A 22,192-nucleotide genomic window follows, 5' to 3' on the forward strand; every position below is an offset into this window, starting at 1 on the left:
AAGAGTTACACATTCACACTTCCGTTTACAGCATTTCATAATAAAGGTCGTATACACAACCCAGGCGGCGAAGCAAATCATATGCATAAAATTTCATCTATATATTAAATAGTCAGCATGGTAAGAATTGTTTTATTCAGGACTGCCAAGTCACTATTTTTCCTTTCTATGACTGGCTTTGCATGTTTATTTCGACAACAGTTTACATGTCTTGTTCATATTAACGCATTCCATAAATTATTCGAAAATTGGATTTAGCATTTGTTAACTATTTCATCATAGTGACCCTGTTAATAGTTCAGCATCTAATAATTTCATAATAATGGTTGTGTGTGAATATGTTGTTTATTTCACAATATATTCTTAAATTGCATTGTTACTTTGTTAATATGACTATTGACATCCAGTTTAATATAATAATATATTAATAATATTATGTTGCAAATAAGTTAAAACTGTATGTTGGCGTTTTTGCATGAAACAAGGACTGGATTTTTCCCCTTTTCTAACATTGTAAGGAAAGAAATGATCTCTTCATAGAATAGGAATTATCAAACCCATCAAAACTGTGTCAATCCATCACCTTAAAGCTCAGTTCATCGCTGTCAAACAGCAGTTTCAATCTGGTTCTACAAGTCACGTGTAAAACACAGCCCCGTGGATCTAGTGGAGTGCACGTTTACGCTGACGTTGTTTCTTCAAAAATGTTGGAAGGTTAGAATTTTTATGGAGTTGTGACTTTGAAATAACCAAACTGCCAATCAAATAGTCTGACTTCCATCAACAAATACTGCATTACTGGAAAATGATGTTCACTCACAACTTCACACCGCATGGCTCCACCTTGTGGAATAACAGAACCATTAACAGGAAGACTTTATTTAAACAAGAATGGTATGATAAAAAATAAAAATAAAAAAATTCATGTTACTGATGGATGAATATGGCCATTTATTGAAAATTAATTAATTTCTAGAAAGGTTTCATTTGAAATGCTCCTATAGAGAGTTTAATCAAATTTGTAGAGCTATCCCACTTCCCTTACAGTACATGATAAAATATCCTCACACACTGAAATGTTTCGGTCAAAGTGCCTGAATGAAGTACTAGGAAGTGTTTTAAAAGGCAAACTATTCCCTGATATCAAAAAATCAACAAAAGTAAATATAACTGATAATGAAGTAACATTAACAAAGACATATTATGGCTATCTTAAATGGCCAATTTCACCCAAAGTGAAAGAAATTCAGTTTAAAATGATAACAATATTTATCCTGCTGCTGAACACTTATTTTTCTGTTGTTCAGTGACATTGCAATTTTGGCAAGATGTTTATCGATGGTTAAATATTGGGACCAACAATTCTTTGTTTAATAAGGCTCAGGTAATGATTTATATGGATGGTCTGTCAAAGAAGTTATCAAGGATTGCACAGAGACCTGCCATCTTCAGAGGTTTTCTGATGACTCCGCGATAGTTGGATGTATTAGTAAGGGCAATGAGGATGAGCACAGGGCTGCTGTGGACAACTTTGTCACGTGGAGTGAGCAGAACCATCTGCAACTAAATGTGGCAAGGAAATAGTAGTGGACCTGAGGAGAACCAAGGATGCTCTCTACAGGAAGGGCCAGAGTCGTCACTATTTTCTGAGGCGACTGAGGTCCTTCAACATCTGCTGGACTATACTCAGGATTTTCTATGAGTCTGTGCTGGCTAGTGCTATTCTCCATGCTGTTGCATGCTGGGGCAGCAGACTGAGGATGGCAGACGCCAACAGACTCAACAAACTGATCTGCAAGGCCAGTGATGTTGTGGGTATGGGGTGTGACTCTCTGACGGTGGTGTCAAAGAGGAGGATGCTGACTAAGCTACGGACTATCTTGGACAATGTCTCACACCCACTTCATGATGTGCTGGCCAGGCACAAGAGTATTTTCAGTGAGAGACTCATCCCACCAAAATGCAAGACCTCTTCTTTCTCGTCTATATCTCTTCTATCTCTTTGTCATCTCTTCTGTTTCTTCTATTCTTTTAAGGAGCACTGTAACAAAAACAATTTCCCCCGGGTTCAATAAAATATATCTGATTCTGAAGGATGGTGAACATAATTCTTATTACGGGAAAATATCATATACATAAAAATAAATGGAAGAACAGTAAACCCTTGATTGTCCATTTTAAAAATGAAATTTAACAACTATGTAGCATCTTTGAAGGTACTATCAAAACATGATCAGTTTATAAATGATTTATATGATTTTATGTCAGAGTCTCTTGCTCTTTAAGTTAAAATCCTGTTTGCTTAAATTGCATAAAGCACTAGTAGATTTTTAGCCCCTTTGATTATTTTTTTGCTTTTCTATTCCGTTTTATTATTTGATTAGATTTTTGTTGTTGTTGTTTGCTTGTTTGTTTTTTGTCTTGTTACTGATTGTTAAAATTGTTTGTTTGATATGTAGGATATACAATGTGTTTACATGAGTGATTGAAAATGTGAATGTATACTTATATATATGTTGTGGGCTTATAATGTTTCATAAGAAAGCTAAATGTTCCCACCGGAGATTTGTAAATTGAAATGTGACATAAAGAAAAAAAAAAAAAAGTTTACACTGACGTTGTTTAAATGCGCCGGAAGTAGTTAGCTGTAGCGCTTTCAGTTTTTATTGAGCTCGCTGCACGGGCAGTGCTGGGCTACAGAAAGAACCTGCAGCGGAGTGAGATATTGCATTTTAAGCCGCTAAACTTTACCTAATTGGATGCTATTCGTTAGCATTTAGCGCCACTCACGTGTTTTTTTTTAATAACAGTAAATTATAGTTACAAATCAGCTACCGTTGATAGCCGTACTAGCAAGTTGACATCTCTTTGCTCGGCGTCACTTCCTACTTTTGGAAATCGCGGCCAGAAAGTAACGAAACAGATGGAGTTTCAAGGTAACTCGTATTTTTATAAAGATTTTGTCTGTTATTGTCCACTTGTTATAACGTTCTGTTGTTTTCAAAATTACATGTTAAGTGTTATTAGTGGTCAATAGGCGGGTTGTAACAGGACAATTCTTTTCTCACGTTCACATAAAGTGATTGCAAAGTAATTAGAGTAACGTTGGGAATTTGACTGTATGCAATTTGTCATTACTATGATTTTATTTACTGAACTGATCCTGGTCCAGTGAGAGAGATTTCATTAGTCCACCCCAGGCACATAACTGTGTTGTGAATTTTTACTAAGACACGGTTTGTCACATGTTGCGTCTGTTAAGACAGCACAGTAACTGACGTGAAAGTCTTACGTTTTTTGTATAAAACCGTTACATTTGACTCTCAGAACCGTGTCGTATTTCTGAAAAATAAGTATAGAGCAGGTTAATGGTGGCGTCAGAGACAGGTGGTGCAGCTGCAGGGGGTGTGAAGATTCATTGCAAAATCAAAACAGTAATGACATTACAGATACAATAATGATAGAAATGGGCATAAAATATTCAGACAGAGTGAAATCATATATACAAAAAGCAAAGATGGATTAAATAATGGTACCAATGATTAAAATAGTAATAAACATTACTGTTAAAGTAGTGTAATTACCAGGTATTTTAGTGGAAGTCTGTTCGATACACGTGTGTCTACATATGTGTTTATGGGAGAGGAAAACACAATGATAATAATAACAATGCATGTTTCGAAAAATAAATTAGAACAGGATAGACTTAGACTGCTTCTTTATTGATCCCAATTTGGGAAACTATTTTGATTATTATTATTATTATTATTATTATTATTATTATCCATCCATCCATTTTCTATACCGCCTATCCCTTTCGGGGTTGCGGGGGGTTTGAGCTTATCTCAACCATGGGCGGGTGAGAGGGGGGTACACCCTGGGCAACACGCAGGGCAACACACAAGAAAGACAACCATTCACGCTCACACTCACACCTGAAGACAATTTAGAGTCGCCAATTAACCTAATGAGCATGTTTTTGGTTTGTGTGAGGAAGCCGGAGTACCCGGAGAGAACCCACGCAGGCACGGGAAGAACATGCAAACTTCACACAGAAAGGCCCGACTGACTGGCCCGATTGAACCAGCAACCTTATTGCTGTGAGGCACGCGCACTACCTGCTTGCGCCACCGTGCAGCATTATTATTATTATTATTATTATTATCATTATCATTATTATTATTATTCTTATTATTATTATTATTATTTTGATGGAATAGAAATAGGTTATAAGGGAAGAATGAAAATTACTATACTAAATACTAAATAAATAAGTAATTTGTAATTGATATTGTGAAATGTCAGGTATTGTAGTATGGGGATCCTAGCATGGTTTGAGAGTAGGGCTGGGCAATATGGCCAAAAATCTATATTGCGGTATAATTTTAAGCATATGCGGTAACGATATATATTATGATATATTCTTTTCTTCTGTATATACTGTATATGTCAAAATGACTGTTTCTGAACATACTCACATACCAGATACATTGCAGCAGAATAAACACACTTCAAAAAGTATAGAATGTGAACATTTATTGTGCAAAACTTATTTAAAAAAAATACAACACCTTTCAAGTAATTTTTAAGGCGACTCAACCACAAGTCCGTAGTAGTTGCATAGTGTTTTATGCTCCGGAGTTCTTTCTCCACTTGCTCGCTAAATTTGTCATATGGTTTGGGCATTTCAGTTTGGCTGAAGTGCTTGCGGCAAGGTACCTCGTAACGTGGATTAAGTGTCTTAATCATGTTCTGAAAGGCGCTTTTGTCCACTGTAAGAAACGTTACCATGTCCTTACACAGGTACACGGTAATGGCATTTGTTATATCAATCCACCGCCGATTATTTTTGTCATACGGAGTGCCTTTAGAAAATGCTTGTAAAATATCAGTCTGCTGGTGTGTAGGGCCACCTTTTTTCTTTCCACTTGACTGACTGGGCGTTTGTGGAGGGCGCAGTTTTTGGCTTTCTTCGTATTCCAAAACATGCTTTGTTTTGAGGTGATAAAACAAATTACTTGTATTCCCTATCTTTGCTATTACTGTCGCCCGGCATATTTTGCAGATTGTGTTTTCCTGCTCAACATCCGACTCCTTAAATCCAAACCAGGTCCATATGACCGACGTTGCACTGGTCCTCCTCCCCCTGTGTAAGCTCCATGGTTGCAGCCGTTGCAGCGGCTGCCATGCTTTAGACCAAGACATTCTCTCTGAATGGGAGAGTGCTTCTCTCTAAGGCTGAAGGTATATCAAGGTCTGTTTATGTATCCTTATCATTAGCAATGCCTCCTGCAATTTGCAAAAGTTTAAATAAAATTCTGCTTAACTTTATTTGGAGGAATAAATGTCACTACATAAAGAAAGGGATTATGTGTAACCTCAAGAGTAGAGGTGGTATGGAGGTATTGAGTTTTGAAATGTTGAATAATACTTTTAAAGTGAAATGGTTATCAAATGTGATCAAAGAGAATGAAAACATCTGGAACACATTTCCTAAACATTTGTTTAATGATGTTGGTGGAATAAAATTTCTACTGAAATGTAATAAGAAAATTGAAAAATTACCTATCAGACTATCCAACTTCCACAAGCCCTACTCGTGTGGAAACTGATTTACAAGCATAACTTTTCACCAACCAACCGTTACATCTGGAACAATGAGAATATTCTGTATAAAAATAAGTCACTGTTTTATCAAAAATGGTTTGACCATGGTATCGTTCTAGTAAGTCAACTCCTTAATACAGAAGGACAACTGCTGCATTACGATGAATTTCTGTCTAAGTTTCAGTTACCAGTTTCACCAAAAGAATATGCCATAGTGTTTGATGCTGTACCAATGGGCGTACTGCACCTCCTCAGAGGCTCAGGAGTCTCTAACGAGGACTCACACAGCAGTGCCATTTTCATTGATGGATTAGATATCAGGAAGAAACGTTGCTCCAACAAATATATTAGAAACTGCTTGCAAATTACAACTCTGCCACCTGGACAATTTTTTTGGAACTCTCAATATGGTGACATCAACTGGAGCAAAGCGTGGCTGGTTGGTGAAAAGTTCTGTATTGGGAACAAAGTAAAGGAAGTATCTTTCAAGGTAATGCACAACATCTATCCAGCAAAATAGACTCTGGAAAGATTTAAAATTGATATGGACTTTCTCTGTGTTTTCTGTGGAAGGGAAAACGAAACAATATATTACTATATATTATAGAAACAATGTTCTATAAATGTATGTACTCTAAAATATTCTGCACGGACATTCAACATTTCATAAGAAGAACAACTGGACAAACGATCATTTTACAGGAAAAGGACATTTTTATTTTCTTTGAAAACAATAAAATGGACAAAAATACAGCATTTTTCATACAACTGATACTGCTCATGACCAAATTCCATATCCACAAAAAAAAATGGACAGAATCCAAACCCAGTCTGGAACAATTCACCCAAGAAATCCACCAATATGCAACATCAATAAAAGACAGTAAAAATTAAAAAAGCCATGAAAACAAATGTTTCTTTGAGAGGCTCAATATAGCCCCACCCTAAGAACAATTATAACGGACGCTATTTATGTACATCTGGCAATGTCTTTTTCTCTTGTCTGTTTGTTTGTGTCTTATTTATTTATTTTGTTGTTGTTGTTGTTTTCTTCCAATATGCCCTAACCCTTGGTGCCCCCTGGTTTTTTTTGCTGTGTATGTTTAGTACATCTGCTGTACAGTCTGTTTTATGTTTGTGAAGACACTAGTGTGTCAGTGAATTGAATTGTATACTGTTAACTAATCAACTAAATAAAAGTTCATTGGGGAAAAAAAAAAAAAAAAGCTTTAGACCAAAACAGGAGCAGCTTGATGACATCATCAACCTGCGCTGTCGCGGGAGGCCGGTATAGTCAAAATCTCTACTGTTGGCCAAATTTATAACGTTTCTACCATATACCATTTATACTGTCCACCCGTACTTGAGAGCTATCCATGCGTGCTTATTTGCATGTGTTTGTATAGTGATCCTGGTTAGGAAGGTGTGAAGTAAGGAGTATGATGTGTAGCGCAGAGAAAAAATAAAATGTAGTGTTAGTGTCATAGTGATAATCAATGTGATGTAATGACAACATAATCATAATACCATAGTTATGATAATATATTTCAAAAGTAATATCTCCTCAGTGATCAATAAAGTATATCTGATAGTTATTATATACAATCGAATATAACAATAGATTTAGATATACATCCTGAGGATAGGCTGGGATGCATCATCAGTGATGTAGTCTGGGTCATCATTTGTTTCGAGTCTTTCAACATCAGACGCTCTCACCAACATCAGACCCAGCCGGGGTGATCAGATCCTGGCTCGCATCCCAGCTGTTGCAGTAAACTGCAAACATTAGACCAGTCAGTCCTGATGGTGACCACTTGTCTCTGACCAGTTTAAACCACTCTGCCCCTTCCTGTTTGTCAGTGGGAACTGAACCAATGACACTGGGCTCTCCCACCTCTCCCAAGCCATCCTCTGGGGCTCAGTTTCTGCCCGGCTTCCTAATGGGTGACCTGCCAGCTCCAGCTACCCCCCAGCCACGCCCCTTCAACCTGGCCACACCCATTGTGGAGAGTACAGGTACGCCCAGACATCAGCAGGACGATACCTATCTGAAGATCAGCTGCTTGTTGGTTACTGTGTAGATTTTACTTTGTCCTGTTCTACACCTTTGTAGGAGGAGTAGGTGGAAGAGGCTCTGCCCCGCAGCCTGTTGTACCCACCCCCAAGGATAAGAGTGGAGCCCCACCTGTTCGCAGTATCCATGATGACCTGGTTAGTGTGGTGACTCCCCTCAACACACACAGACAGGTTAGTATAGAGACACTGTATGATCAGTAGAGACCAGCAGCCTGTTGCCTGTTGTTGATTCTAGGTTACATTGTAAAGTCAACGCAAAAATAATGTTGCAACTAGTTAGTTTACAGAGCCAGTTAGTTACACCATCTCTACTTATGCTATCATTTATGGAGTCACTGGTGATTGGGCAATACCTAAGAAGCTTATTATTATTAGTTGATGGAGGGGAGGCGCTGCAATTGTATCAGCATGGCCTTGGTCCCTGAGGCACCCCACCAGGAGCAACCCAAAAGTGCATCTACGCTCTGTTCCATTTAGAATAAGTCTATTTTTGACTGATGATTTATCAAGCTGCAGAGAGCAGATTAAGCGAGAGAGGAAGTCAGGCACAGGAATACTCCAGAGAATCCAATACATTTTCAAAATAACACCCTGTGCAGACTCCTGATCATATATCAACAATAAATGCAATTAAAACATATAAAAAAAGAAACAATTTAATAAAGCCTATTTACCCATGCGAAAACGACCAAATAAACATGTTCTGAGCAAGTTGACAAAGCATGGCAGGCAAAACGCTCTGCTTCTGAAACGCGACACCCAGTGGTTGCAGTCTACATCCCTCCCTGCTGCAACAACAATGATGAGACAAGGCACTGAGTGAACTGTCATCATCTGTGACCAGAAGACAGCCCATCCAGAGGGACTTCTCATTGTGGCTGGAGATTTCAACCATGCAAATCTCAAAACATTGTTTCCTCAGTTGTACCAACATATTGACTTTCCAACACGGGGCGACAACACACTGGATCTGGTTTACACAACACTGAGAGGAGCATACAAGGCCTTACCTCTCCTCCATATCGGTGCTTCAGACCACATCACTGTGATGCTAATGCCAGCATACAGGCCGAAGGTCAAAGTCACCAGACCGGTCCAGGAGCAGTTACGGGTGTGGCCAGAGGGTGCCTCCTCAGCACTTCAGGACTGCTTTAACACCACAGAATGGAACATGTTTAAGCAGGCAGCCACCTACAACCACCAGATCAACATCCGGGAGTATTCAGACACTTACTGCCTACATCAGCAAATGCGACGATGTCACGGACACCAAGCCCATCAGAGTACGGGCCAACCAGAAACCATGGCTGACGGGGGGAAGTCCACAGGCTACTGAGAGCCCGGAACGCTGCTTTCAGAGCAGATGATGAGGCTGGTCTGAGATCAGCAAGAGCCAACTTGTCCCATGGCATCAGACTAGCAAAGAGGCAGTACAGCAGCAGGATAACCCGCCATTTCACTGACAGCAGAGACACAAGGAGCCTGTGGCAGGGGATACAGACCATCAGGGACTATAAACCCCGACTACAGACCTGTGACAGTGACATCGCTCTGCTGAACAGCTTAAATAACTTCTTTGGACGGTTTGACGCTGACAACAACACCCCTGCACAGAAGACACCACCCCCTCCAGATGGCCAGGTGCTGTCCCTGTCTCCAGCCAGCGTGAGGAGATCCCTCTCCAGGATCAGCGTTCGCAAAGCTGCAGGTCCTGACAACATTCCTGGTTGTGTGCTTAAGGACTGTGCAGAGGAGCTCACAGAAGTCCTCACAGACATTTCAGTATATATATTAGTTTTATTGTTGTATATTTTATTGTGGTGTATATTTTGTTGTGTGTGTGTGTGTATATATATATTCTTAGTATAAATATTTTGGTTTTTTATATTGCTTTTATAGATATATTTCTGTCTCTTTTCTTTCTTTTCTAATTTCATTCTAATTCTATAATTCTATCTTGTATGGAGCACTGCTACAAAAACAATTTCCCCTCGGGGATCAATGAAGGAATCCTGAATCCTGATTCCTGAACATCTTGAACACCTTCCTGAGCCAAGCTGTTGTCCCCACCTGTTTTAAGAGTACCACCATCATCCCTGTTCCAAAGAAGACTTCACTTCACCCACTGACCATCAACGGTGCTACTATGGAGAGAGTGAGTAGCACCAAGTTCCTGGGCATGCACCTCACTGAGGACCTCTCCTGGAGCAGCAACACCACTTCACTGGCCAGGAAAGCTCAGCAGTGCCTCTATTTCCTCCGCAGACTGAGAAGAGCCAGAGCACCAGTCCTCATCATGCACACTTTCTACCGTGGAACCACTGAGAGCATCCTCCACTGTTTCCTGTCGGAAGAACCTGCAGCGCATAGTAAGAGCAGCTGCAGTGTTTCCTCTACATTTATTTAAGAGTGACGGGCCGCCATTGCTAAATCCTAGCCGCCGCTCCTTCAAATTTAGTTATTTTTTGTCCCAAATACACCACCACCGCATGTCTCCACCTTCACAGCTTAGTCCGACGTTAATTACTCGCGAGAGTGCGGCCTTAAAAGTGACATCACGTCAAGCACCCAGACACCAGGTCAGAGAGTCAGACATCTTGGAGAATAGGGCAGCGACTTAACGAAGAAAAGGTTGACTTATTATCTTAAGATAACTCATAATAGATTTTACAAGTTAAATAGACATTTGCAAAATATTGTTGGCCAGCGAACATTACGTAACATATCGGTAGCTTAAGTTAACTGGGCCCGGTGCAAACTCTTTGTCGCTAACGTGACACGCCACGATGTAACTGCTGACTGCATTTTCAGATGAGCTTGTTCAAATATTTCTCTAAGAAGAGAAAGACAGCTGATGAAGATGACGCTAGTCAGGTACCATTAGCCTTTTACTAACTCATAAATGATGATGGTTAGGTAAAAAATTGTGTCCACACTAGTAATCAGATGTGATGTGAGTGTAAATTATCTGACATTAATGTTTTATGTAATCGTATATCACAAGTAACATTAGACAGGGAGGAACAGTTGAACAAAGTGAAGGAGAGCAGAGTACAGCAGGGGGAGAGTGAAGGAGGAGGAGAGCAAAGTGATGGTGAAGGAGAGAGAGATGAGAGTAGAGGACAAAACCCTAAATGGGTTGAAAAAAATAGCAGGGTCCACTCATGGCTTTACCACACTGATAACACAACAACAACACTGAGTGTTGATGAACCTTTCTTTCCTTTCTTTTTTTTTTTTTTGCATAATATCCATGTCAATATTTCTGTTAAATAAATAAAAAATAAATGTATTATTTATTTAATTTAATTGTTTTATTTTTATTTTTACATTCAGCCTTTAAAAGCAATTTTCAACTGGCCATTCAATAAATAGGTTGTAAAAGTAAAATCTGCAGTCAAGCGTCATTTGTTTTATGCCACCACGGCTCCCTGGAGAGCCTGCCCCCGCTGCTGAAAAAAATCCTCGAGGAACCACTGAGCTGAGAGGATTATCAGTGGCCCACAAAGCACTCAGCATTGTGGGTGACTCCGCCCATCCCATCCACTGCCTCTTCAGCCTCCTGCCCTCCAGGAGAGGAGAATGAGGAGCCTACGGGCCAGGACCAATGGACTGAGAGACAGTTTCATGCACCAGGCCATCAGGATGCTGAACTCCCTCCCAGCTTCACCCCCCTTCCCTGCCCTCTGCCCCCACAAACTCTGGACACTGACCCCCCACCACCACCATGCACAAACCAAACGGCACCAGCCACCAGCGGTGGCTGAACCACTTCTCTTTGATTTCAAAAGTTCAGATGGTAGTAATGATGATGGTACTACTTGCAGTTGTTTTTCCAGATTTGGGCTCAGTCATGAGAGGAACCAAGTCTTTACAAAGAAAGGAACTGCTAGTAGGTCATTGCTTTACAGCTCAATGATTTAGTGTCACCAACTAATGATGGAAACTAACTACAGCTGACTTTCTTTTAAACACAAACAGTAATGTATCTCATTTGAACTTCCTAACATTTAATACAGTATGTGTTAGTAATTCAACAATCTGTCATTGATATTATACCTCACAGTTACAATTACAGTCATTTGGCTTTTATCCGAACCGACATACATATGAACTCTCACCCAGTATCTGAAATATACTTCAGCATGTGGACTGCCGAGACCAGGGATCAATCCACTGACCTTCTTGGCAGACGACCGCTCTGCCTCCTGAGCTACAGCCGCCCCATTACATTTACATTGGTGTTTTTCTGAAGGTCATGTGAAGTCCCTGGGAAAATCATACGTGTGTAATAACATAATAAGAAAAGTGACTACGGTTTTAAAATCTTTCTCTCCATCTCGTCTTTATTCAGTGTTTTCCAGTTATGCAGTCTCCTCTGTCTGCACGTGGGGCCTCAACTCCAGGAACAGGTACACACTGATATTATCACTACTACTGCTACTACATATTCTACTGCTGATATTCGTAGTGAATAGCATTAACACAGCTGTGTTTCCATTTATTGTCAAACAAATTTTGAGCGAAATTTAAAAATGTCCCACAAAAGAAAAACAAAGAAAAAGCTCATTGGGAGCATTTCTATAAACGTGTTTGGAGCAAATAATCTAGGCTAAGCAAAGCATAGTTTCATCAGAGTTATGTTTGCTATGCCAGAACTTTTGCCAAAGGTGTGCACATAAAAACACACAGATGATAATGCTTATGTATGAAAAAATCTATTCAAATTCAATTTCATTTGGCATTACAACTTAATTTCAGTTTGTCTGAGTGTGAATTTGATTTAGTTGTTAGTTTGTCCACATCTGGACCGAACAGCAAGTCAATCTGCATCCAGCCGATATCATCAACTGGCGATTCTGCAGGTCACATCCAGCTGGCCACATTCCCATCCAGCCCAACAAAAACAGATGTGTCCCTGGTGGACAATTTCTACATCTAATGTAAATGTAGTTGCCAGAATGTGTCTGAGTCAGAAATAGATGTAGACTAACTGTCTGAGCCTGTCTTGAGCCTCCTCTGCCTTGGTTTCATGCTGGCCCCCATCACAAGAGATTAATAATTAATTGGTTAAATATTATTTTGTTATCACCGTTTTTTTCTTGAATAAAAATCAGATTGAGTGCCAAGTTTGAGAACCCCTGGTTTAGACTGTCATCCACTATCTATACTTCATCAGATGCATCAGGATCTGTCTGATTCAGTCCCACAAATGACACTGTTTGATCAGTCACATCCTATTCCTGATTTGCAGTAATTACTAAGAGCAGCAGTGGGAAAATGTGTTGGTCCATACCCCAGATCTGATGCCATTATTGATGGTCCAAAAACAGAAATGTATGATCTGATGTGGCTATGGTTATTGGCTTATTGTTTTTTTTTTTGTTTTCAACATAAAAACAACTTGGTTAGGGTTAACAAATCATCATGGTTTTGGTTAAAACGTCTCCTTTGTTAGTGGCTGTCCTTACATGGACAGCCACTAACTATGTACCTCCTGACATGAAACTTTTGGTTGTTTTCTGGTTATGTGCTCTCTGCGGCTGTTTTCTGTATTCAGAAAGATCATTTGTGAGTGAAAAGACACATTAGTCTATAACACTGTACAACCAAGAGTGGACTGTGTGTTTTTGTAGTTTAGCAAGACCAACAGAGTGAGGCTTTTTCTGTATTGAAATTATTGAATTGATTGTGTCACATAGGGATGTCCCGATCAGGTTTTTTTGCCCCTGAGTCCGAGTCATTTGATTTTGAGTATCTGCCGATACCGAGTCCCAATGGCTCTTATATTAACATGTAACACTTATGCACAATTGTGCGTGCATGCATGCAGTGCAGTGTATTGTAAACTTCTATGAGGTAGCTTGAATTACAGTCTCAAGTCAAAACAGAATACAGAAATAAAATAAAAATTTCTTCACGTTAGGAATAGTGCAACATTAAGTAAGGGATAATGCCTGACGAGGTGTCAGCCGCAGCTGTTATATTAGGCCTAATCAGTGGAGGGAAGTGAGATGATTACTTAACGTTATGTTACGTGATACAAAGTATCATTTCAGAGGGCAAGTGCACCTCTTACCGCTTGTGTGTCCTCTACTGTCTTGCCGTTGTGATAAACTGTGAAACAACGTATGTTAACGTATGTTCTGAGTTTTCTGTTACCAACAGAACAGAACGGTTACCAACTAGCATTTGAGCCAGCGCAATAATTTAGAACAATCAGGCTATTTGACCGGAACTTTTTTATAGGTGTCCACAACACTTTTTAACAGACACCCTGCAGCCAATCAGAATCGAGTATTCACCAGACCATGGTATTAAGACTTAATAGTTGAGTATTAAAACAAATAGCTGCTTAACTTAAAATATGCATCAAAATATCAAATGCAAACAAATGAGCAAATAAATGAGCAAATAAAAGTGACTGTTATCAAGTAGCCTAAGGCCAGTATTGTGCTTTTTGGAACTGCACTCCTAACTCGTATTCTCAGTGCAGTGTATTGAGGTGTTAAAAGCAGCTTTGTCCTTCCCACCTCTCAAGATCCCGAGCTTCAAAACAAACTGCTGCGTGCTGCTGTGTTCCGGGCATGCGCTGTTCAGTGTCGTCTGTCACAGACACAGACCCGGCCTATAAACGTTGGTAGTTAATAAATACTATTTTATTCTCCTTTATTTTTAATCACTAGCCCATATATTGTAAATGTGATTAAAAATAACAATAAATATACATAGGTATATATATATTATTTATCCGATACCTGATCAGGACATAACGTCCGATCCGATCGAGTCTGCAGTCATGCGATCGGCCCCAATTTCCCATCACGTGATCGGGACAACCCTAGTGTCACATAAAGTTCATTTTTTTCTTCAAGATTCAGGAGTGAGAGAGAGCAGAACCATCAGCCAACCAGTCCTGGAGGACATTTATATCCAAAATGTTCAGGTTCGTATGGGGAAAAAAAAAAAAATAAATAAAAATTGAGAAACGGAGTCCTGCAGCTTCTCAAAAGTTCAGGTTATGCAAAGCCCAAAGTTATGGGTTTGTTAAGTTTCATGGTGGAAAACCACAGTCCACACAATCACCTGATTACATCTGGTACTCTGAACTACTGTCAGCTGTCCCCCTGGCTCTATTAATCTCTTTATCTCTTTGTCCCTCTGCCTGTCTACCTAGTTCTATCTCCAGGTGTGCAGCAGGTATGCCTGTCTCCAGCTCAGGTCGATCCATTCTACAGTCAGGGAGAGTCTCTGTCATCTGATGATCAGCTGGACCAGACCTGGGTCACTGTCTTTGGGTATACTACTAAATGTATTAAAAACACCGATGTGCTGCTTAGTGTGCTGTAAATACATATACATGAACTCTGTGTGTGTGTGTGTCTGTGTGTGTCTGTGTGTGTCCAGCCATGTTGTGGGGACATAAATCTGTTTACATGGTCACATTGTGGGGACTTGCTGTACTTTTGGAGACAAAATGCAGGTCCCCATAATGTAAATCATTACATTTCAGGGTGAATACTTGGGTTAAGGTTAGGGTAAGGTTGAGAATTAGGCAAATAGTGGTTATGGTTATGGTTTTTGTCAGTGTCAAGGAAATTAATGTCAGTCCATGCCACGTTATGCCCCCAAAAGTGATGAAAACCTAACGTATGTGTGTGTGTGTGTGCGTGTGTGCGTGTGTGCGTGTGTGTGTGTGTGTGTTAGTTTTCCTCCAGCCTCAGCCTCCTACATCCTCCTGCAGTTTGCTCAGTATGGAAACATCCTCAAACACACGGTGAGACACACACACAAACACACAAACACACACACACACACACACACACACACACACACACACACACACACACACACACACACACACACCAAGTCCTCAGGTTTCATCATCATCCCAAGCTACAAATGCAAAATACAAAAATGCTCACTGTCCCAATTATAAAATGGCTGTTTTTCTACAATAAAATTATTTAAAAGTGATGCATGACATAAATAAAATAGCATGGGAATTATTAAATTATAAATCAGCTCACATTTTATTAAAACATTTCTTACATACAGATCCTTTGCTAAGAGAGAGTGTGTGTGCACGCATGTGTGACAGTCCTGCAGCATTTTTTGTTTGTTTGTTTGTTTGTCTGTTTGTTTTACACTGGATCTACTTTGTGTTTCACAGCCATCCCAAAATTTATTTATTTTTTATCAACCCTGATCAGTTTCTTCTGTCCCCAGGATGGCGGGACACCCTTGAGCATTCTATTTTATTATCAACAAACCTTTAGCAAAAAAAAAAAAAAAAAAAAAAAAAACCACTATAGGAGGGACTTTGTAATGTCGTTTACCAGGTGACTTTTCGTCTTTGTGGTAAAAAAAGAAAAGGCGGAACAGCTGCAGAGGCTTGTCATAAAGTTGAACAAAGCATTTTTGCTCAGCTGTACTTCAGACACACAGAGGACAGTGAATATTAGCTCTGACCATCCCGCTCAGCACTGTTTGTCAGTTCTATATCTTTTTATGAAACCATCCTAAAGCACAAATCCTGTGTGTTAAATGTATGAGATGAGAATGTGATGGTGTGCCTGCCCTCAGGTCAGGATATGTTAAAATTTTAACTTAGGTTTATGCATTGTAATCTTGCAATCTCATAAACTGTCTCAAACAATGTAGTTGAAGTACGTGCGAGGTCTTTTAAAGTTACAGTTACAACTTCATGTTAATTTGTATAAGAGTGATCTCAGTGAGAGCCATGGAGCAAGCATTACATATATTTAGAAATCTGGAAAATTTGTTGGGCAGTGCTTGGTATCTTAATTAGTATCTGGGGACATAAGTGATATTGGTGCATCTCCAGTTTGTGTTAGTCTGTACCACCCCTGCTGTGTCCCTTTTAAGTCCCCCTATGGGCCGTGGAGTTCATGTGGAGAATCACAGCTGTATGTGATACGTGATGTGATAGAGGGAAATACTGCAAGCATCCTGATCAATGAACTTTATAGACAAAATAGAGCCAAAGATATACCTACACAATCAGCTCAGGTTTTAGAGGCGTTTTTATTTGGAATTGATTGACATCTTGATTACTTACCAACAGATGGCATCTCCTGGTAACTGGATGCACCTTCAGTATCAGTCCAGACTTCAGGCTAGGAAAGCTCTGTCCAAAGATGGAAAAGTTTTTGGTGACGCCATCATGGTGGGCGTTAAACCGTGCATAGACAAGGTCAGTACCCATTTTTATCCACCCACCTATCAGTTGATCCATCTCTCCGTTGTCTGATTGGCCCTCCACATCAGGTGACATTGAGCCTAGTTTTAAGCCTGGACTGAACAGCACTGAAGCTGGTTTTGTCTCTTTCACAGAGTGTGATGGACAGCAGTGTAGCCATCTCTCCTCCCCTCTCCATCTCCTTCTCATCCTCTGCCCTCCCATCTACTCCTCGCTCAGCCATCAGACCTCTCAGCACTGCTTACAGGACTGGGAGCTCCAGTAGCGACTACCAGGTGACTTCTGACCTCAGGATTCACTTTGGGTCTACTTGAAAATCAGAATTATGCATTTGGTTGACTTTAGAAATAAATCTGTCTGTCTGTTTTTAGGTGGTAGCTGACAGACAGACACCCAGGAAGGATGAGAGTTTTGTTTCCAAGGCAATGGAGTATATGTTTGGCTGGTGACATAACACACTTTATCATGGGATTCCTACAGAGAAGACAGGGGAGTCGATGGAAAGATTATTGAATTGATTCACTACTCTCTCTCTTCTGTCTTTCTCTTCTTTTTATAATCAGTGGTTTTTTTTTGTCTCAATAAAGTTTTTCTCTTATATGAATTCAGTGAAGCTGAAGTTTCATTTGAGGGTGGTGTTGTATCAGCATGGTGGCACTGTTGAGTTTTGCAAAGTGCAGTTACATCCAGTGGTGTCGTCTACGTGATACGCAGGTATACGCTCTATAATCGCTAGATTTTTTTTTCCATATATCCACTTGATGCGCAAGCATACGTAAAAAATCATTTCGTAAAAACTTTCACTCACTGATTAGTTCATTATATTAACCCAGTCTGTGTTCACATGACTTTTGGACCTCTAAGACTTCAGTCGCCCGTGACGGCAACAGCAACACAATTCTTTAGAGGGCATTCTCAGCAGTATTGATTAAGGAGAAAATCAGCGAGTGAATTACAAAGAGATGAAACGAAAACAACGCCAGACAACACTCAGTGTTTTCCGAAGTGCGCCACTGAACCCACGGCCAGTTTGGGTGCAGCTTCAACAGAAGTGTTTGGAGAAAAAAACAAAACAGCCAGATGAGGATGAAGCTGAAGCTTCTCTAGATACCCCGGAGAAGGAGCCTGATGCTAACATAGACATAATATACGTAGACGCCTCATTACGTGCTGGAGCGTAATCCAGCGTCGCCGCCATATTGGGTGGGTCTCCGCTAGCACCAGAGCCAACCGAAGTCAACAAAAAGAGCGCAACAATGCCCCTATTTTATTTATTTATTTTATTTTATTTAGCTTCCCAGCCCCAGTTACAAGCTTAACAGGGTAGTGTAAGACGCTGGAATGACCTGGACTTTTAAAGCTAACTTTTCGGCCTTAAAAAAAAAAAGAAAGAAGCAAAAAATGTACTGAGCAGGTATATATGGGAGCTTTGTATGTATGTATGTATGTGTTAAAATCAGTGTATATCACAAACATCAGCAGTTTCAGTCCAGGCTATTATGGAATCTTTGTCATCCTAAAGCTGTGAACAGTTGTTTAAATTTAGACATGTCAGGCCAGACGGTGTGTGTGTGTGTATGTATGTGTGTGTGTGTGTGTGTCTGTGTGTCTGTGTCTGTGTCTCACCGTGTGTGCTCGTGTGTGTGTGTGATCTGTGCCTACAGAATACAAAGATTTTTTTTTTCATGAGGATTTAAAAGTGTGTTTATATAATTTTATAGGGTACATACAGGATAAGTGTCCTTACTCTCAAAAGCCTTTAAATTTCCACTTAAATTGCTAAATCAATTTGTAAAAATTAAAGCATCTACAGTTTTTGGACACTGGTCACAATTTTTCGCATTTTGCCACCACACCACCAGATGAACAATGCTTGCGTGAATTAGCTTGCATAATTCCAGCAGGGTCAGTCCACTGATGATTCTACGCATCTTTCTACGCAACAAAAATGGTCTCGGGAGAAATTCCGAGAGCGCGACCTCGCATATGATTGGACGCCTCCTCTGACGCAATGACGTCGGCAGAAAACGACCTCGGCCCGTCTGTGAACGCAAATCCTGGGTGCTTTTCATTACGTTTAATTGTGCCTCCTCGTCTCCTCTCTCCTTCGTCGACCCGGAAGTCGTTTCCCCTCCGCCATGATGAAGGATCTTCCAATTGCTTAAATGCACCTGAAGGAGACGAGGAGCGAGGAGAGAGGAGGCTTCTGAAGGAGATCAGAGTGAGGATACACCGGTGTAGTCTACGCGGAAGCCTTTTATTATTTAAGGGGCGTGTCGTATGTGGCACATGTTTGAATCATGGCGGGAGCAGGTCTTCACAAATGTAATCTTGATTCTTGTTTCAAACAATTGTATCTGTCACCAAGAAATTAATGAAAATTCTTGGTATATTACAGTTTTTTAAAGCAAGGCTACAAGGCTGTTGGTTTAATCTACCACACACCCGTCCTCTGTTATGCCTCTAACGGCATATAATTGAAACCTCATCAATAGCAATCAGGAGTAGAACAGTCTGACTGCAGATCTGACCATAATATCACGTTTTACAGCTTTTACAGCTGTGCAAACGTCATCAGTAATTGACGTCGCTTCGGACTGACGCTATGGAGCGAGGATTTTTCATTTTCGTTTCCTCCGTCCTCACGTCCCTTCCTCGCATCCCTCTTTCATGTCCTCGCTGGGCGGAGCTAAGACGCGAGGAGAGGAAGCGAGTGGAGGAGACGAGGAGACCAATTTATGGAATGAAAAGCACCCTGTGTGCTCTTGGTTGGTTGGAATAAAAACCTGCAGTCACAGTGGCCCTTTGTGAAATGATTTGCTCATCACTAATATAAGCTTTAAATAAATATTGTTAGATTGGTTTTAATTGTGTCCAATTGAGTAATTGTTATCATTGAATTCATGCATTAGGACACCCCCCCCCCCTAAAAGTGTCAGGGTGCTGTACGCACAGGGGATAGTTGCTCTGTTTCCATATCTGGAAGACCCATATTCAGAACATGGATATGTAAGTAAAATGGTCCTCACATAAAGCATAATCGCCCTTAGAAATGTTGATAGCTTAGCCAGTCTTCATGTTATTTATTACACAGGAACATTACTATGATCCAGTGAGCGGTTCTGGATACCTTGCATGGCGGTTGAAGACCATTCAAAGAAAATCTGCAGAGGAAAGAGGTGCCACTGCCTCTTCCAGCAAATCTCCCAAGCGTAAGTTTACTCATCACTTACATATGATGTTTATGAATTGTGTTGCCAGGAGTCAATAAAATTGTGTTTTGTCTCAAGTTGGTGGGCCAGGCCATGGTCAACCCAGATCTTTCACTGCTGACGAAGATGAGGATATGGAAGCAGCCATTGCTGTTTTGAAACACTCTGCTGATGAAGACACTATCCGTGAGAAGATGAAAGCTACCTTCAAGTATCGTCAGTCAATGGTTAATGATGAAAAGAAAGCAGCAGATGTCTTCTCATTCTTCCTGCGCTTTCTTGACACACCAGGACTAGTTCACTGAAATATCCCATACAGCATGTGCTATGAGTACCAGTTGCAGATTCCTATTAACAGTTGTATCTCTGCCTGTGAACTGAGAAAATGTCTCACCATTGGCAGGACAAGGCTACCTCAGTCGAGTTCTCACTCATATTTTATTATCTGTGCCATGGCGCAACATAAAACAGAGTCATAGGGTTAGGGTTAGCCACCAAAATCATTATATTGCTAAATGTAACGAAATGTGTTGCCACTATCACATTTTACATAACAGCATCACATCTATTTACTAGTGGCATATACACAGATTTAGGAAGAGGTTTGAGACCAGACTGACCAGAGAAAATTGGAAAGAAATCACTGTTTCAGTCAAGTTTTCACACATATGAAATTCTACGCAGAAGCGCCTGAAAATCTCAGCCTCTGGGGCAATTCCTGGCCTACTACTGCCCTCTGATGTTCAAAATGGGGAAGCCCAAATAACCGTTCTCACAAAAACAGATAAAGTTCACAAATGCGGGGACACATCAGTGGGCACCATACATGCAGCGTCTCTCATCACTCCTGTCTGAACTTTGTTTTTGCATTACAGATAGAGCAAGATTTCAGAATGCTTTTTGGTGAGCTCACAGCAAACAAATTTTTGGAAAGGTGGCCGACCAGTTTCAAAGCTAAAGTTATCACAGAAAGCCGTGGATTGGTACCAACCACGGAGGTCCTAGATTTGATGAGGAATGCTGAATCAGCTGCTGTGGATGAAAATGGTATGACTGGGACTGTTTTGTTTTAATTGTGTCTGTTTAATGTACATGTAGCAGTAGTATAGATTTTATCCATCTTAAAATTTATATTTTAAAGTGCCTTTTTATTTTATTATTTCTGGAAACAGGCACAATAACACATTTCACTGCGCATTGTAATATTAGTAATTGTGGATGTGACAAATATATTTAATCTTGTCTTAATGCTAACTTGATGTTTTTGTTGGTCTGCAGGCTGGGATAGTGACATGTCCACCATCTTGTTACTCCTCCATCTCCTGCCACCATCTGCACAGGGAAGGAGGAGGCCTGGGAAGATGTCGGCATGTCAGGCTGTGGAACGCCTCATCAAATTCATAAAAGTATGCTGAACAGTTTAAAATATGCTTTTCATCATTTCAGTTTAATGTATAGTGATCTATTGTCAGAGGTTGGTCACTAAATATTGCTGTTGAATGTTTGGTTATAGGTTGGAACCAGTGTACAGCAGCATCTCAATAACATCAGCCAAAGCACCCAGCCTTATCTCCTCACTCAGGGGCTTGCAAGAAGCAACATCCACACCTTCTTCATAGTCATCGACAAGTATGCACTACCATGTAAGGCAACAGGTTCAGTGGGAGCCCTTGACGAACTGTTTAAGGCCCATTATGTTTTTGGTACTTCATACAGTTCTTCCCTGGCCAACTTTTTCACTTTTCTGCAAACAACTGTTTACAACATTGACGTTGGGGAAACAAAGGAAACCAGGGTTTCAGAATTGCAGAACTGCGAGCAAGAATGTTGCGTTAGTGTCAACTAAGATCAAACCATTAAGTGTTTTCTCTGCCGAGGTGACCAAGGGAAACCAAACAGTCTGATAAAGCACCTTAAGGTTTTTCATGGTCTCCGTACTGGCCGGACTCTTCATCTTAAATGTGGCCAAGTGGGATGCTCACGTTCTTTTGGTAGCTTTTCTGGCTTAAGAAAGCACCTGAACAAGTGCCATGTAAGCAGTTCATTTGATTCTGTAGGAGAAGGTGATTTT

General features: G+C 40.4%; 2 protein-coding genes across 4 annotated transcripts; both read left to right on the forward strand.

The window, feature by feature from the left end:
- The first annotated feature begins 2,624 nt into the window (after window positions 1-2,624).
- On the forward strand, window positions 2,625-18,285 carry nup35 (nucleoporin 35). Of its 3 annotated transcripts, none has more exons than XM_070975822.1 (9): window positions 2,625-2,936; window positions 7,471-7,626; window positions 7,724-7,857; window positions 12,041-12,098; window positions 14,864-14,984; window positions 15,394-15,463; window positions 16,775-16,903; window positions 17,044-17,184; window positions 17,281-18,285. In XM_070975822.1, the coding sequence occupies exons 1-9, from the start codon at window positions 2,924-2,926 to the stop codon at window positions 17,356-17,358; spliced, it is 900 nt and encodes a 299-aa protein (XP_070831923.1). In that variant the 5' UTR covers window positions 2,625-2,923; the 3' UTR covers window positions 17,359-18,285. The 3 variants fall into 3 exon arrangements, with proteins under 3 accessions (XP_070831923.1, XP_070831924.1, XP_070831925.1); XM_070975823.1 differs by having other exon boundaries at window positions 7,724-7,821; XM_070975824.1 differs by having other exon boundaries at window positions 2,862-2,936; window positions 7,515-7,626.
- Window positions 18,286-20,255: 1,970 nt separating this feature from the next.
- On the forward strand, window positions 20,256-21,967 carry LOC139340587 (uncharacterized). The gene is made up of 4 exons (XM_070976496.1): window positions 20,256-20,348; window positions 20,997-21,168; window positions 21,400-21,527; window positions 21,635-21,967. Exons 1-4 carry the CDS (start codon window positions 20,256-20,258, stop codon window positions 21,965-21,967), a joined length of 726 nt encoding a protein of 241 aa, XP_070832597.1.
- Window positions 21,968-22,192: the final 225 nt, after the last annotated feature.

Source organism: Chaetodon trifascialis, chromosome 12 (genome assembly GCF_039877785.1).
Source record: "Chaetodon trifascialis isolate fChaTrf1 chromosome 12, fChaTrf1.hap1, whole genome shotgun sequence".
Classification (NCBI taxonomy): domain Eukaryota; kingdom Metazoa; phylum Chordata; class Actinopteri; order Chaetodontiformes; family Chaetodontidae; genus Chaetodon; species Chaetodon trifascialis.